Raw genomic sequence first — 18,093 nt, 5'->3', positions numbered from 1 at the left:
GTAATGATGTAGTAGATAGAGAACCACTCTGGGGGCCCGAGTTCAAGTTCTGACTTTGACAAATACTGGTTGTGTGTATGTCTCTTTACTTCAAAGTGCTCTAGGAAATTCTCTAAGGCTTTAATTTGCAGAGACTTGCTCTGGTAGGAGCATATCAATGAAATCAGACTTAGTCATCAGCCCTTAATCTATTATTATACATGATTTTAGTGTCTGTTATTATCATTATTGGATTGAATAACTGATATTAAGGACCCAGTTATTAAACATAGCTACAGTTATTGCTTGTATTGAAAAACTTTGTTTTCTCAATGGGATGAGGGTGGAGGAAGAAGGGAACATGTGTGCTCTATGTGTGTGTGTGTGTGTGTGTGTGTGTGTTTGTCAGTCAAAATTTAGCTTTTGATAGCTGCTCTTACCAGGGGTTACTTTTTCATACTGGTTTGTTCCGAATTCAATTGAATTCATTTCAACAAACATTTAAGTGAAGACACTGATGCCAATAACTAGTGCCTGATGGTTGCAGGCTCAGTCAGTAGAGTTTTAACACTTTTATTAGGGATGAATGATCTGAAGCAGCCCCCTTGGACCAGATCCAATACTTTTGGGACCGGTGTGTTATTGTGAACCCTGAGATCTATGACTGGTTTCTAGGGTTGCCATCATTTCTCCAAAGCAGCCCAGAGCAAATATTACATCCTGGCAGTTGGATTCGAATAAATTCTCTTTTGTTAGAGACTCTTGGTCTGAAGTTTCAACTTATTATCTTTGAATTTTGGGTCGGGTGACACCCCCTCATTTTTGTGTTTAGACACTAAGTCTTTTCTCCTTGACCTCTCTTCTAACAAAGCGAGTCCCATTTTATTGTCACTTTTGGCACAGGCAATTTTGCATCCTTGGGGGTAAACTATTGAAGCTGATTGGAGAAGCTGCTTTGGCCTCTTGTGCATATCTCTGTACGGACACTCAGGCAAGATGCAAACTTGGGTGGTGCTTATCTCAATTTCTTCTTTGTCCGGGTGGTCTGATTACTCTTCCTCATACTAATTACCCTTCTTCATACTAATTAACCCTCTTCATACAATCCCTTAAAATCAAGTTTCCTGTTAATTATTGAATGTGGGTAACATGTTTATTTTGAGGGCTATTAATTGAGATCAGTTGACTGGACAACCCCTTCATCATTTCTGTAATTTAGATGCAGTTGATGGCACTTTAGAGTCCATAAGCTGATAGAAGCAACCTTGTTTAATGCCTAGCTAGAAATAAGAGGGGTTTAAACTAGGCAGCTTCTACACATGCTGACTTAGGCACTCTGGGTTCCTCATTGGCTTAGTGTCCTGGGGATAGTCCCCCTCCAACCTGGGCTATTCCCTCAATTGAGTCTTGTTTCCTGTATTTTGAGACACTGCCTTTTCCTTCAACAGAATTTGTCTTTAAGAAGTTGACTTGAGGGTCTTTATTACATTGCTTAGCTCAGGTACATTTTATATCCTGTATTCAGGGAGCAAGAAACACTAGATTTAACTTTGCACGTAACTACCTTCCATTGCCCAACCCAATAAATTCTGAGATCTAAATGGTCCCAAGATGAGTATGGTGTCTTACTACATGACCTATTTAGTGTCAAACTATCTCAGAGTGTAAAAGACAAGAGATGGGGGGGTATCTTCTCTGGCATATTAGTGATATACATGGTAGGTGCTTAGGGGAAAATTGTTGAACTTATATAGTTGAAGCTATGTCTCATGTTTCCTCGTTATTTGAAACTGCAGTCAAAGGCAACACATGCATTTTTCTATGCTACAGAATGCTGCAGTCATCTGATTCTATATTAATTTTTAACATGGTCATAGGATTGTCGGATCATGGATCAAGATTTAGAAGGGACCCCAGGGGCCATCTTGTTCAATTCCCTTCATTTTAAGATTGAAAAACTGATGAATGTTGTGAGAGAAATTTTGAGAGACAGCATGGCACAGTGGGTAGAGGGGCAGGCAGTAGGCAACATGCATTTATTAATCACTTACTGTGTGCAAGGCTCTGTACTAAGTGCTGAGGTTACGAATAAAAGTAAAAAGAAAGGCAACCCTTGCCCTCACTGAGCTTACATTCTAATGGGTATAGATAACACATTAAAGGGAGCTAAAAAGATCAGGGTGGAGGGGAATTGGGAACAAAAGTACCCATTTGGTATAATGATGGCAAAGTTCAGCATAGATAGGAGAGAAATGAAGTTTGGTTAGCCTAGGTCTTTCCCCAAAAATGCAAGCCCTGGAAGGAACTCACCAATGAAAGAAACAACTTTGGAGTCAGAGAGTCAGGAAAACTTGGGTTCACATCACACTTTTTACAGCAGTTGTATGACCTTGGGCAAATTACTTAATCTCTCTGGGCCTCAGTTTCCCCAAATGAGGGGCTTGAACTTGGGGATTTAGAACCTGATCCTAATTCTTGTAATGTGAAATATATTATTTTATGATAAGACCTTAGCCTATATAATCTTAATCTACTTTTGTTCAGAATTCTATTTAGTAATTCATATCCATGGAGTTAAATCTAAAAGTAAATGTTAGTCTATAATGAACTCATTACTCATATTTGTGGTTCATGTCACATAACTGGAATGAAAATCAATCATAAGGCTTTTAGTGGTACATAGTAGGTACTTAATAAATGCTTGCTTGCTTGATATATTTCCTAGTATCCTGGAATAATTTTTCTTTAAGTTTTTGGGAAACTCCCTGAATGTCTAATCAGACAAAACATTACAGGGTGCTATTTGAAGCTGAGCAACTTCACTGGCCGTGCATAAAAGCTGTGGTTGACCACACTCATAAGTCTCCTCTTTCTGTACCACAGATCTAAGGATCTTATCAAAGAAGCTATCCTTGATAATGACTTCATGAAGAACCTGGAACTGTCTCAGATCCAGGAAATTGTGGATTGTATGTATCCTGTGGAGTATGGCAAAGACAGCTGCATCATCAAAGAAGGCGATGTGGGCTCCCTGGTGTACGTCATGGAAGGTAGGGGCCATGCTGCCAGCTCCTGTGATATTCAAATGTCTTATCAGCCAGCACCTGGACTGAAGTGTATTCTAGGGAACGGTTCCAGTTTCTCATTCATTTGTTGGGAAACAATTTCAAAGGAGGTGAAACACTATTTAGACACAGTGACTGACTGATTGCATGGGGTGGCCCCATATGGAATATTAAGGAATATCCAGTACCAATTCACATGTGGGGAAAGGGCAGTATTTTGCAAAGGAAGATGGTGCTTGATCGAGTTGAATGTCCAACAATTTCCAGTAACTGAGTAGAGTTCTGGTGAAGGTACAGGTGACTTAATGAGGGGCTTGGCACATGTTGAGTACCTTGGATGTTTGTAGCCAAATAATCAAAAGACTTTCCGCCCTACTTTTATATTTTAATATAAACTTCTATATTCTTCATGCAAAAAAGAAGCAATCGCCGCTTTTGATATTTTAATCATATAATTAGGGCAGTGAGATTGAATTGGATGATAACATAGAAACCATCTAGCCGATGTGACTGAGCAACAGGTCTTTGTTAACAGGTAGCCTTGAAACTCTTTTGGGCAGAAGAAAGCAGACAAGTGGGAGATACTTTCCCAAAATGGAGGATAGAAACTTGCAGGAACTTTTCATGCCTTGATACATTAAAAACGAGAACTATAACAAAACCAATAACAAATCTTAGAATTTTAGAATTGCTATCTTTCTTTCATTTCTTTGAAGAAAGACTACCCAAAACAAAGCAGCGTACTGATGGAGAAGATTGCCATGCTGGCCAGGTGGACAACACCTTCCACAAATCCCTTCGCAAAAGTATTTCTTCTAAAGAGCTACATTAAGTAGTGGTGATTCACTTTATAGAACAACTCAGTACAGCAATTCCCACAGATATCTACTCTATGACAGGTAGACTGGTGGTGATGGGGAATGAGACAAAGAGTTTGGGTGCAATGAGAAGCAAGAAGGAGAGGATTCTTTAATTTAGATCAAAGGTCAACAGGATCAAGTAACCTGAGTTTCAGAACTCTGATTCACAGATAACTTTTTAGAATGAACACTGTTACCTAAATATGACTTAACGGGGGAAACCTGTTCTATTAGGTGCATAATAATAAAAGTCGTTACTGTATTTAAAAAAAAAAGTTTGGGAAAATGTTACTTGACCTTTTCTTTGTGTTGGAATATTTAAGAAAACGGATTTCCAGGTGTTCTCCTTCCTTTTCTCCCCCTAAATATAGTATAGTTATTCTTGCCTGTCCTTTAATAACCCCATTAGCTTGTTGATCTATCCAATAAATAATGATTAAGTATAACAAAGTTGTTTCCAGATTTATACTTAGTTCAGTAAAATTAAGTTATTTTGAGTGGAAGAAAAAATGAACAGATGGGACATTTCCCAAACTGTATTCTTGTTGGAACAATGACTGGAGTCATTGGCTTGAAGTCAGCCAAACAATGCCTGTGATTCTTAAGGCCTTTGTGATACATAGGAAGCCATTCCACTGGACATTAGGGGTGAGATCTGCTGGGTGGAGGAAGTTCCCGTTGAAGGCATTTCCCACAGTGATGAGCTCACACATCATTTGGCTACTCTGAGTAGGACATCAGTCTTCACTCACTAGATTAGACACATTTATTTTGTCAAGAGTCTGCCAGAATGACTGCAAGGCTTGAGATTAAAACTGACTTTGACCTTAAATTTTAGGGAGCTCTGCTGGTCAATCTCATGCTAATATTCCTTGTCAAATGATTTCTTTTAAGTGTCTGTCATTTGCAATTTTAATAAGATTTAATTGAGGAAATGTTACATTGTGTAATTAGTTTTATATCTACACAATCTGAAAACTCATTTGGAAAATGTTCTCATTATGGGGCTTCTTGGATTTCATCTGTGAATATTCATAGTAACAACCATTTCTTAGAAACAACTGAGCAATGGGTCCTAAAGAATCTTTCACCTATTTCTGTATTCATTAATTAGTTTATCTATTCATTTATTTATTTATGACTCTCGAAAAAATGCTGCTACGTGTTTAGATAGGAAAATCTCTGCTTACTCTAGGCTGCCATCATTTTTGATGAAGAGATTGGCTTATAGAATATGTGTCTGAGCTGATATTAGCATATATAGTGGGGGGCTTTCTTGCTTCAGTCACTTAAAATGTTAGCCTATGGCAAATTTTAGACAAAAGTTGTTGCTAATTTTTATTATCTCTTTTTTTTTTCAACTAAAGAGAGAGACAGAGAAACATTAGCCATCATCACTTTGGCCTACTGGTAGGGATATTTTACCTGAATAACAGAAAATCTTTATTAATATAATATTTGAAAAGGGATTTTTTCACTTTATTAATTTTATGTAGATTTATTAACCAGCGCCAAATTGCATCAATACTGTCATCTAACAGAGTTACTTGCTTTACATGACAGATGATTTATCTTTAATTAGCACATTAAAATCCTAGCCTAAATGATCAGTAAAATTGTATTGCTTATTTAGAGATGGATGCTGATTTTGTAAGCGTCCAGTCTTCAGATTCCTCGTTCACAGACACAATAAAGGTAAATCTCATTCCTCTCCCTAGCTGAATATCATTCATTTGGCCTGAGTGAAGTCAGAATCTGAGAGGGCTGACTCATTCAGATTCTGATAGACCCTCCTTTGGAAGTTTCTTACTTGTATTCATTAAAGTAGCTGCTTGGGCAAAACTCATTTTCTGATTGTTTTTTTTTTTTTCTTGGTGTTTCATTGACTGTTTATATCTTAGGTTACTTGTCCAGTCAGGTACAAAGAATTTTCTCCCCTCAACTTTTTTTCTCCAAAACTTTCGTTCCCCTCATCCTCCAAAAAAGAGAGATCTTCTTGTTAAGAGAAGACCCATTGTTTACTTAATGACATTTTTAACCCATTGTTATTTAATGACACATTTTAGATGGAAGTCCTGCTGTGTTTCCCATTTGAGAAGGTAATGTTTGCTCAAAAGTTTTCTACTCACAAAATTTAATTATACTTTTCTTAGTTTGAGGACCCCCAAAATGTATAAGCACAATCCAAAATCAGCTGATTGAGTTGAAAACAAAGTAATCTTATAGTAATAATTTAAAGTTTCCAAACTTTAACTCCAATGGAAGCTACAGTTGCTAAATGTATACCTCATTCCCTCTTGTCCTTAAAACACTACATAATTTGCCGATCCTAGAAGAATGGGTCATTGATTCAATTTCCTGCATAAATGGAAATCTTCCCATGGTTATGACTTGCTGTTGCCTTCAAGGAGAATATTGTCTTCTTCCAAGCCCAAGACTGATTGATTGTTCAGCTCTCATCACATTTGCTCTTTGCAATTACAGTTTTGTATGTTTCCTCCTTCATCATTGGGAGCTTCTCCCACATTTTGAAATCACCGGTGGCATGGCATTTGTGGACACAGTGAATGCAGTTGGTTAATATGAGGTCCACCTGCCACTTTTCATTTCACCATCCAATATACCCACCATGTGACATTTCCTACTTCAAGTGCTGGTTTTTTATATTTGAGCATTTTATGTGTCGTTATCTAATTAAACGATATAGTGTGAGCTGGCGCTCATGGAGAGGGATTTCATATCAAACTGTGATGCAGTGGCGCTCTTGCTCATGTCAGTTGACATTCTAAACCCTACCTGAGGGGATCAGGGAATTGAATGCATTTCAATATGAATTAGATGTCTGAGTCAATTTAATATGAGAACCCCAGCATTTTATTTTCCAGAAGCAGGTGTTACCTTTTGGCCTTGTGGGGTTTTCCTGTTAATAGAAAAACTATCTTTAGAAATCTTGAATGACAAATGTGTTTGCAAAGATTTTTGTTGCTGTTGTCATCGTCGGTGTGTAGATGGGTTCTGTTCCCTTGAACTCTGTGTGTGTCTGCATGTATGTGGTGGGTGACAAAAATAAAACCTAATTCACAAGAGAAGTTTCTCCAGATTTCTTGAAGATAGGGTCAGTGTCTGTTTTTATCTTTGCATTTGATCCTGTGCCTGCCCCTAAGTGTCTTGCTTACTGTTGGTGCTAAGTAAGTGTTTCTTATATTGAATTGAATTGAGTTGAATTGAATTCAAGCATCAGCTTTCTTTAAACTCCCTGCCATGAGGGGAGCAGACACAGTTATAGGACAAGAAATGGAAAATTAACACACCCAGAAAGGCCCCAATGCTGAGACACAACCTTTAATCAGAAACATCTAGGGGGATTCTTGTAAGTCTCCACTTGGAGAAAGCTACAGTGGATAAAGCGCTGGACCTGGAATTAGACTGGCCTTAGACACTTACTAAGCTTCAGACCCTGGGCGAATCACATCATCTCTGTCTGCCTCAGTTTCCTCAACTATAAAATGAGAATAATAATAGCACCTACCTCCCAGGATTGTTGTGAGGATCTGATGAGATAATATTTATAAAATGTGCATAGCACAGTGCCTGGCACATAGTAAGTGCTTAATAAATATTTATTTCCTTCCTTTCTCTTTTCCCTTCCTTCCTTGCTTTCTTCTTCTATATGTCCTGCCATCACCATGTTGTTCTGTGTGGAAAACACAATAAAAAAGCCAGTACTTCCTTCCCTACACACACACACACACACACACACAGACACACACACACACATACACACCCCTTACCACTTAGCCCTGGAGAAGCACATGGGTTTCTAGCAGACTGACACTTTGTGGACACCATTTGATTTTTTTCTGAGAAAATGACCCAGGTGATTCCAAATCCTAGAGTGGGAATAGAATATATCCATATAGTCTGAGTAAGACTTTAAGTCACTTCTAAGGAGTTTCTTAAGTAATCCAACCAATGTAATTTATGCCAGTTCAAGGCAGTCCAATCTAATAAGCTTTTATTGTATACCCATTATGTCCAAGATTAGAAGGAATATTATATACTGTATAGAGGGGCAGGCTTGGAGACAGAAATTCAGTGCATTTCAACCTCTGAGCTTTTTTGAGTGCCTGTTATAAAGTACTGGGGATAAAAATCAAAAACCTGTAGCCCTGTGTCTTATCTCTGACACATACTGGTCTGGTGATCATTTAACTTCTTAGGGTCCCAGATAACTCTCAGATTTTAAGTTCCTGTTGAGGAATTGATCTGTTTAGGGGTAGGGAGTTAATCCATTGGTAGTTTCCTACACTGGTCACAGTAAGAAATCACAGGCCAATTTCAGCTTAAAGTCAGGAGAGCCCTCCCAACAAATGAGAGCTGTCCTAAAGAGGAATAGGCACCTCTGGAGGTGAGGCAGTGGCATACCTTTCCTTGGAGGTCTTCAATAAAAGGCCAGATCACTCCTTGTCAGAGGTGTTTTAGGGAGATCTGTGGTCTGGTTTGGGTTGGACTCCAGCCTTTCTGATATCCATCTAAGTCTGAGGTCCTATGACTCTTTGTACAAATCCCAAAAGGACCAGGAATGGGCTAGAATACCAGACCACCTTCCAGCCAAGAAAGTCAGTGACAAAATCCGGGAATAATTTGAAACACTGCTCAGCCAGGAGGGCTAGCCCTCTCTCCAATTTTTGCCAGCCAAAAGTTGTACTTGGTGTAAGATGTTGGTCTGTGCCCAATTTCTGCCATACTACTTTCCAGCTTTTGGGAACCTCCATATGTCCTTGTCAGGTTCTTCCTAGTACAGAGGAAAAATAGATTTTGGAACAGACTTAAAATTCTTAGGAAGAATTACTGGATCATAGATTCAAACCTGGAAAGGACCCCAGTGATTGTCTAGCCCATTCCCTCATTTTGTAGATAGGAATCTGGCATCTGGCATTTAAATGACTTATCTAAGGTCACATAGGTATTAAGTGGCACAAACAGGGCCAACAATCGGGGTAGAGTTCAGCTCAGCTTTTCGGGCTGATAGAGCCTTTTGGGGTGGCCACAGACCTTCAGAATGGCAGGGCATGTTTGGAATAAGCTAGAGTCCTTTTTTTTTTGGTGAGGCAATTGAAGTTAAGTGACTCATCTGGTCTTAGAGTACTTCTTTTGTATTTGAGGAGTACATTTTAAATTTACTTGACTTAGCCTCATCTATATGATGGAGCAAAGTGATGAAAATGTTTAATAGCCAAAGAAAGACTCAGGCCACTGACTTTTTCCTCAAACTGTCATAAGAGAAGAGCAAAATGCTTTTCCCCCCGATAATAGATGCATGCTACATACATGTGTAAGTGGAAAAGAGGCAGAGCCAGGCCTAAGCTAAGCAAGGTAGGCCTATGAACTAATGTGGCTGATTTTAAAATAACATCCAAGTTGACTCACTCAAATGGGTGTTGCCTTCTTCAAAGCAGTCCCTTTGAGACTTAGTTGGCTTATTCTAGGGGCACTTCCATGGCTCGAATCCCCTTTAGGAGTGTTTAGATTGAGGAAGAGTTGACTGATGGAAGGGCATTCGTAAGCTGGGAAGCATCCACAGAAGGATGGCCATGATAGTAAAGAGCCTTGAGTTCATGCCATAGAAGTATGAGTTGGCAGGACTTGGCACAGTTAGCCCAAATAAGAGAAAACTTGGTGAGAATATAACTGCTATCTTTAAATGCTGTCACATAGATAGAGAATATAACTGCTGTCACATAGAAGAGGGATTCAACTTGTTCTGCGTGGCCCTAGAGGTCAGAACCAGGACCAGTGGGAGGAAGGTACAAATAAACAGCCATAGGCTTGATGTCTTCTCAATGATTAGAAACCACTGTTCTAGATTGTGGTCTGTCCTGGGAAGAGCACTATGGGACTGTGACCTCTTTGGCCCTCGGGTGATGTCTTTGAATTCAGCCTGAGATTCCGTGTTCCTTTGTGGTTGTCACATTACCCTCTTGACTCATGTTGAGCTTATAGTCCATGTAAAATCTTTAGACCTTTTTCAGACAATTGGTCATCTAACCAGGCCTTGACCATCTCGTACTCATAAAGTCAGTTCTCTCCTTATCCCCATTGCATTTCGTCTTATTAGATTCAGATCAAATTAGATTAGATTCAGATTTGTTGTCTGCCTCATTAGATTGAGAGCTCCTAGAGGGCAGGGATCATTTTTTGCCTTTCTTTGTATCCTTAGTACTTCAGGGGATACCTGGCACAAAGTGTAATAGCATTTAATAAAAGCATTTAATAAATGCTTATTGATTGATTGATTCCACTGTATCACCTCCATGGAAAATGGTGATGTATTGAGATTCTGAACATAAAGATGATGTTGAAATTTAAACAGCTCTTCATTTTTACAAAAAAAAAGTACTATTTAGCAGCTTTAACAGGCTTGCCAATGATTATTCTGGGGGATAGAACTGCATATGCTTTTAATATCTTGCTCTGTGATGAGAGATCGAGGAATGTTTAATATTTGTTTTGGCTCTTTGTCAAGCTGAGGGGTAGAGAGGAGATACTTTGGAAGCAGATGAAGTAGTCTTGTGTGAGAACCATTACAACGGGCTGTCTCACTTGGCCCCAGTCTCTAAAAGCATGAAGTCCCTGTTAGAAATGTCCCATGATTCTTCAGTTTCAGATAGGGAAAGAATTTTTTTTAAAGCCTCATCATGGTTGCTGATGGTTTGATTTCATTCTTTTTTCACTGATTTCCTTCTGCAACATTCTTCTCTGACAGATTGCTAATGAAAACCAGTCTCTTTTCAGCGGACTGTAAGTTCAAAGTGAATCACAGTGTGAGTTGGCCCCTAAAGTGATCCTATCACTTATTAAAGGAAGCCAGTGTCTCAATATTAGGAAGGTACAGAGCTGCCCCATTGTACTCTGTTCTGATATAGCCACATAGAGAGTACTGGGTCAGTTCTGGGAGTCATTGTTTGGGAAGGCCATTGAGAATCTGAACAGTGCATGAAACCAGCATGGTGAACGGTGTCAAGGTCAAAATAGATGAGGATTAATTGAAGGAAAGAGGAATGATTAGCCTAGAGAAGATAAATCTCAGAGGGACATGATAACTCCCTTCAAGTATTCCAAGGGCTATAATATCACCCTCTTCCCATTTTCTTTCCCTTCCTCTCTCACTTCCTCTACACTGAGGTTTGTGTGAGTGTGTGTGTGTGTGTATGCACATAAAATAAAAAATAAAATAAATATATATAACTAAATAATAAAATAAAATAAAAAATCTACCCCCCAACCCGATCAGCAAAGACTCTTGCAATTAAAGGAAAGCATCTTATCCAACTCTGACTTGGAGCTGCTGGCAGGGAAACAGAGATCTGTCAAATCAGGGCTGGGCCAGTGAAGAGACTACAGAGCCAACCTGTTAGAAAATCCAGCTTCTTGAGAACAGGGTCCAGAGGGTTGGTAGGGCATCCCATCCAGATGTGCAGTCATCTGATCAGACCCCCTTACCACCCATCTGTCTGCTGCCTCTGCCTGGCTTCTTCCGGCCAGACTTGGAGCCCCAGACCTGGGTCTGTGCAACCTGGGCCTCTAGAATCCAGGCCTCTAATTGCTGGGGAAGTTAAACCACTTGGCTTTGGAGCCCCTGCCTTGGGGCCCATCCCAATTGATTGGTGATGGAGAATCAGATGAAATATTTGCAAAGTACTTAGCGACTTAGTAAATTCTTGTTTCTTTCCTATACTCTATCGACTGGCCCTAAGCATCAGACCATGCTTCATTTTCACATTCCAGCCATTTCACCATCTTTCTGCCGCCCTGAGTCATCTTCTTCAACCTTGCTCCCAACTCTTTCCCTGGCCACCATATGTAATATTTGCCAATAACTCCAGTATAATATCTGCTAGTATTTATATACAGCTCTACAAACATTATCCTCACAATAACCCTGAGAAGTAGGTGCTATTGTTACCACTCTGTTACAGATGAGGAAACTGAGGCAGGCAGTGGTTAAGTGAAATGACTACAGTTAAACAATTAATAGAAGTCTGAGACCAGATTTCAACTCAGCTCTTCTTGACCCCAAGTTTGGCTCTCTATCTACGGCACCACTTACCTCCTTTTCTGTCTGTTGTCTCCATTTAGAATATAAGTTTCTTGAGGACGTGGACCATTTTTCTTCTTATATTTGTAATTCTATCACCTATCATAGTACCTGACTGATAGCGAGCCCTTACTTACTTGGCAGAGCAGGAAAAGATAATAAGACTTTTTTTTTTTTTACTCAATTAAGTTGTTGAAGGGAGGAAACATTTCTTCTCCTTTTTTCAATTGGGGTAGCTAGGTTATGCAGTGGATAGCGTACCAGGCCCGAAGTCAGGAAGACTCATCTTCCTGAGTTAAACTCTGGCCTCAGACACTTAATAGCTGTGTGAGCCTGGACAAGTCACTTAACTCTGTTTCCTCAGTTTCTTCATCTATAAAAAGGGCTGGAGAAGGAAATGACAAACCACTCCTGGATCTTTTCCAAGGAAACCCCAAATGGAGTCACAAAGAGTCAGACACTACTGACATGACTCACCAACCACAAAATTCATTCTCTCATTCACTCATTAATTCATTCACTCATTTATCCATCCATCCATGGGGGAGAAATTAGAATTGTTCTCTTTGTCTCTAGACTTCTGAACAAGGAGTAATGGGTGGGAGTTGCAGAGAGGCATATTTTGGCTTAAGTAAAGGGAAACTTCTTAACAGTTGTTGTTCATTCATTTTTAATCACGCCTGACCCTTTGTGACCCCTTTTTGGAGTTTCCTTGGCATGGATGCTGAAGTGGTTTGCTATTTCCTTCTCCAGCTTATTTTCATATGAGGAAACTGAGGCAAACAGGCTTAAGTGACTTGTCCGGGGTCACACAGTTAATATGTGTCTGAGGTCAGGTTTGAACTCAGGTTTTCCTGGCTCCAGACCTGGAACTCCATCCACTATACCACCTATCTGCCTCTTCCTAACAACTAGGGCTGCACAAAAGTAGAATAGCCTGTCTTGGGAAGTGATGGGCTTTTCCTCGCTAAAGATTTTCAATCAGAGGTTGGATGGCTACTTGTCAAGAGGAGGGTCTATGCACAGTTTGATACCTGTGGCCCCCTCCACCTCTATGATTCCTTACTTCTGTTATATTTCATGCCTCCAGATTCCTTAGCCAAAAATTCAGAGGTTTTGGATGTATTACAACAGCCCTAACATACAATTAAGCCTTCATCTTCAGCACTGGAATTCTGATCTGATATATCTTCAAAGCTTAGAGAATTATTACCAACCATATTTACTAAGCATACAATAACTTTCCCTCTGTGCATACATCCCGTTTCTATTAAAATAGATGGGTTTCTGAGTATCAAAAACTGCAATGTGGGCACCATTAAGAAGATAGGGGAGAAAATGCTTTTGAGGCAGAATATTAATTTTCAGTTGGCTGCTGTCCATCTTCTGCACTTGTACAAGGCCAGGTAAATTACTTTTTTTGAATCATCAAAGCAATTGCAAAAAAAAAAATAGTGTAGATGAACAAACTCTTAGGACAAAGATTTTTGGTTTAATTTCATCTTCTGTTTGCATAGTTAGTGGGAATGAGATCCTCAACATTTGGTCTTGAATGGGTTTTATATTTTCTTGCCAGACCGAACACACGTATCCCAAAGACAATTTATTCTCCACTGATAAATAGAGAAGTGATTAATCTGTTTCCTGTGGAGTTTAATTAAAGTCCCTAGGGATAAATTACCTGGAAAGTGGCACATTGAAACAGACCCCACGTCTTTGGCCTTTCCATGGTTAGGTTGCTTTGGGTAACCCATTCCATCCTCAGCTTATATTTCTATGCCACTGTTTTACAATGACCACACCAGCTTTCACCTGCTGTGGGCTATTGGATTCTTCCAAAAACACAAGTAAGCTCCTTGGGAGACAAGAGCTGCTTCTTATTTTTGACTTTGTACCTCTAGCACCCAGTCCTTTGTATATGGTAGGAAATGTATATGTACCTATTGAAATTGTTTTTTTTTAATGATGTGTAGATATGTGAAATGGTATGTCCCCATTTTACAGATGAGGAAATGGAATTATCATCACTTTCAGTGATTATACAGAGTCTTAAATTAAAGTCATACATTTTCAGGTTTATTGAAACCAGCTTGGTTTCATGATCATAAATTAAGTACAATATCTATATCTATATGTATATATATATACATAGATATAGAGCCCTCTATTTATCTATATGTCTATATGTATATTATGTGTATATGTGTACTAACTGAGATTCTCTTTTGTGAACCACATTCATTGATTTATATTTGTTAGATTCTAGTTAAGGTGATTTTTAGGCTCAGTGACAGGAAGCATGGTATTGACAGCAAGGGGTTCAGGTTCTATTTTCTCATAAAGTCAGAAGCATAGTTAGTAATGATCAGAAGTAATGGTAGTTTTAAGGATTTTATGTTTTACCAGGCAGCATGATACACTGCAAAGAGACCTGGATTTGAAGTAAAAAGTTCTGAGTTCAAATTCTGGCATCTATCACTAGGGAGAGGGGGCTTTTGATGGGTACAGTTGATTATTTCAATAATATTTACTAGTTCTGCATCTGAATAATGAAATACCTGTAGTAGAGCTGCATTGTCATTCTTGTTACCTGGCCTAATTAAATCTCTGATGTAAATTTAACCTTTCTTTGGTTTCCACTCAAACTAACGTCCTCGAATCTGCCCCAAGGAAGATAATATGATGCCATGGAGTGCTCATTTCATAAAACCAGCTCTGATTAGTTTAAAGTTCAGCTAATCAGTTACCTTGGTAGAAGGGTGGGGGGGCATAGCGCCTGTGCTATTTCTCTGTTGTGAAGCAAACCTCTTTTAATCACAATCTATATGGATCTATGGACTTATATTTTATGGGATTAGAGGCACATCATAGGATCATTGACTTAGAAATGGAATAGACTTTAGAGATGATAGAGTCAAGTCTCCTTGTTTTATAGATAAGGAAACTAAGGCTAAGAGAAATTTAATGAATTGGCCAAGGACACCCATAGTGATGGAGGCAGAATTTGAACCCAGGTCTTCTGACTACAAAGCCAATGGTCTTTCTGCCAAACCACACATGACTCTCACAAATGACCTTCCTCCTTCCGTCTTCCCTTCACGTTCTCTACATTCATGTCCAATGGACTAAGCCAACATTCCTGTTGCATGATATGCCATCTCTCACCTCCGTGGCTTTGCACTGAAGTGTCGGAGTCTCCCTTCAGTCATTTCCTTAGGACTTGGCTTCCTTCCAACCACAGCTCAAACATCACTGGCTCCAGGAGATATTTCCTGATCTTTCTCACACCTTTGTTGACTTTACTTTCTATGACTTTGAAGGTTCCTCGCTTTTGCTTTTCCATATACAATCCATATCCATTCCCAGAGAATGCAAACTCGTTGAAGGCAGGTATTATTTTATTTTTGATTTTCTCTTTCTGATGCCCAGCATAGTGCCTTTGCCCATAGTAGGCCCTTAATAAGTTTTTGTTGAATTAAATTACAAATCCAAGTTTCCCCAAAGAATGATATTTAAGTCTAGCACAAAATAGCCAGTAAAGCTGAACGACAGGAAAGCAATTCAGAGTGCTTATTATTCTGTTAATTACATCCCATTTCACTGGTTGAAGAAATGCCTTTGAGACATCATGTGGTATTTGTTTGCCCACTTTTAAGACTTAGGAATTGGAATTGGGCTTCCCAGTGATTATTTGGAATTAGTGTGGTTGGATACTGAAAGTTCTGTATTAGCCTTTAATTATATCTATCAAGGAATATAGAACTACAGTATCCCTTGAATGCATTCCTAGAGTTTTCTAGTTAAGAAAAAGTGGATTTTTGGCGATGGTCATTCCTTACCAAAGACACTAGAAATTGCAGCAGTCACATTCCTGGTGCACTATGCTACCATGATAAATATTAACTTATTAATAATAAAAACTCTCCAAGGCAGTGTGCCATATTGGACAGAGTACTGCACTTTGGGTCAAAAAGACCTGACTCAAATTCTGCCTCAGAGACTTTCTAGCTGTATGATTATGAATAAGTCACTTGCCCTCCGTGTGCTCTAAGCATCTTCTTGGGATTTGTTTACTGAGTCATTTGTCTTTAGAGGCAGCCAGGTGGTGCAGTGGATGGAACAATGAGGCTGGACTCAGTCAGGGTGATCTGAGATCAAATACAGCCTCAGACACTTACTAGCTGTGAAACCTTGGACAAGTCACTTAACCTCCATTTGCTTTAGTTTCCTCATATGGGTAATTATTAAGTGTCAGGTCTCAGGTCAAGGTCCTCCGACTCTAATATGAGTTATCCACCAAACAAGTAGATTCTGGCTCTCTGTTAACATCCACCTGACCCATTCTCAAAATCTTCCCAATTTTCTGGGACCTGCCAGAGCTTGGTTTTGGTACTCGCTGCACAAGGAGGAATCAGAGGAGGACTTCCTTGGCGATTTGGTGAGGATCTCTTTGAATTCCTCTCTCAAAGGTGACCAGTCAACATTCAACAACTGTGAATATTTCCCAAATGATGTACAACTCTCTTTGGGGCTGGTTCATAGACCAGTGCATTTGATTATTCCCGACATTTCCCCAATGATTCTATTAAGTATTTCCCTGGAAGAAAGCAAAGGCTGTCTTTGTCCACTTCGTTTTGGGGAAGGTAATTTCATTCATGCCTCTCACAAAGGCAGCTCGACAAAATGAGCAATGAGAGACCCAAGGCTGGAACCGGTGGCAAACCACAAGGGGCCGGGTTTCCATGAGAAATTCATTTTTAGACTTTTGTTTTCTTTGGATTTAGGCTGAAATAATGTTTGTTTTTTCTTTCTGCAAGCACAACTAGACGTAGTCCTCTCCTCCCACCTCCCCCGGACCTTTTCTAAATATTAAAGATGCTGAATCCAGTTTTGGACTCCATGGGCTCTTATTTTCTTAGCTGTAGTGGCTCTGAACAGGTGACTCATTCTTTACCTCAGAAGTTCTCATAAATTATGTGGTGATGAAATTGATTTCTTTTTTCTTAGCACTTTGCTGATATATTTAGTCCTCGCACATTGACTAAGTAATAATCCTTGCTAAAATCCCTTCTGTAGGTAACATGCCTGGAATCACAAGAAATCAGAAAGCTGTTAATGAAGAGAAATGTTAATTAACTCTTCATTTTACAGTGTAGAAATAAGATTGGTCATTTTTTTCTACCCATTAAGACATCTGAATGAATTTAGTCTCTCAATTTAAAATGCATCATGCATGTAATATTCATTTAAATTCAGTCCAACAAACACCAAGCCCCTACTATGTGCCAGGAGCTGGCCAAAGACAAAAAGGAAACCATTCCCATCTTCTCAGGAGCTTGTATCGTCATCGCTATTGTCACTGTTGGTGGCCTCCTCAGAAGCAGCATTTCAAGGCTCAGAAAAAACAGACCTTTAAAACTGGAAGGGACCTGGTTGGCCCTGTAGTCCCAGCCTCTCATTTTACAGATTAGGAAACTGAGGTGGAAAATCATAGGTTCATGTAAGTCCAGAAATGGAAGAGACCTTCAACTCCTTCCTTTCACATACGGAAAAGTGCTGCAAAAGGAGCGAGGGATTTGTTTGAGTTTGTAGATAGTGAGTGCCAAAGGAAGGCTCTGAGCCCAAAGCCTCTGTCTCCAGGTGTGCTTTTCCCAGTGAAGCATCCTTGCTCAACTTTAATGTTTGCAAACAGAGGAGTTTGCCCTTAATACTTGAGGTAATTGGGAGCTATTGGAGTTTATTGAGCAAGGAAGTGACATGCTTATTACCTACTGAAGAGGGTTTTTGATGAAACATAATATTGTAGATCAAATGTTGGCTCCACCCTAACTTCCCAGCCTTCTCATTTATTCCCTTGCAGGCACTCCATGGATCAGTTAAGATGGCCTTATTGCTGTCCCTCACATTCAACATCCCACCTCTCTTCTCCTTATTTATACCAGTTTCTTTTATATTCCTAAATTGTCAAGGGACTTATGTTCTGTTGGAAGCATGCTAAGTGTACTCAAGTAAATTAATTCACAATGCATCCAAAAGACAGGGAGAGAGAGAGAGAGAGAGAGAGAGAGAGAGAGAGAGAGAGAGAGAGAGA

At 39.4% G+C, this 18,093-nt stretch overlaps 1 protein-coding gene across 1 annotated transcript in view; it reads left to right on the top strand.

The window, feature by feature from the left end:
• Positions 1 to 18,093, top strand: part of PRKG1 (protein kinase cGMP-dependent 1) — a 1,334,778-nt gene that overhangs the window by 176,195 nt on the left and 1,140,490 nt on the right. The window contains exon 2 of the mRNA XM_027840670.1: positions 2,863 to 3,029. Coding sequence (XP_027696471.1) covers positions 2,863 to 3,029 — 167 coding nt within the window. The remainder of the gene's footprint in view (positions 1 to 2,862; positions 3,030 to 18,093) is intronic.

Source organism: Vombatus ursinus, unplaced genomic scaffold, assembly GCF_900497805.2.
Source record: "Vombatus ursinus unplaced genomic scaffold, bare-nosed wombat genome assembly UNPS02014847.1, whole genome shotgun sequence".
Taxonomy (NCBI): Eukaryota; Metazoa; Chordata; class Mammalia; order Diprotodontia; family Vombatidae; genus Vombatus; species Vombatus ursinus.
This window is presented reverse-complemented; position numbering and strand designations above follow the sequence as displayed.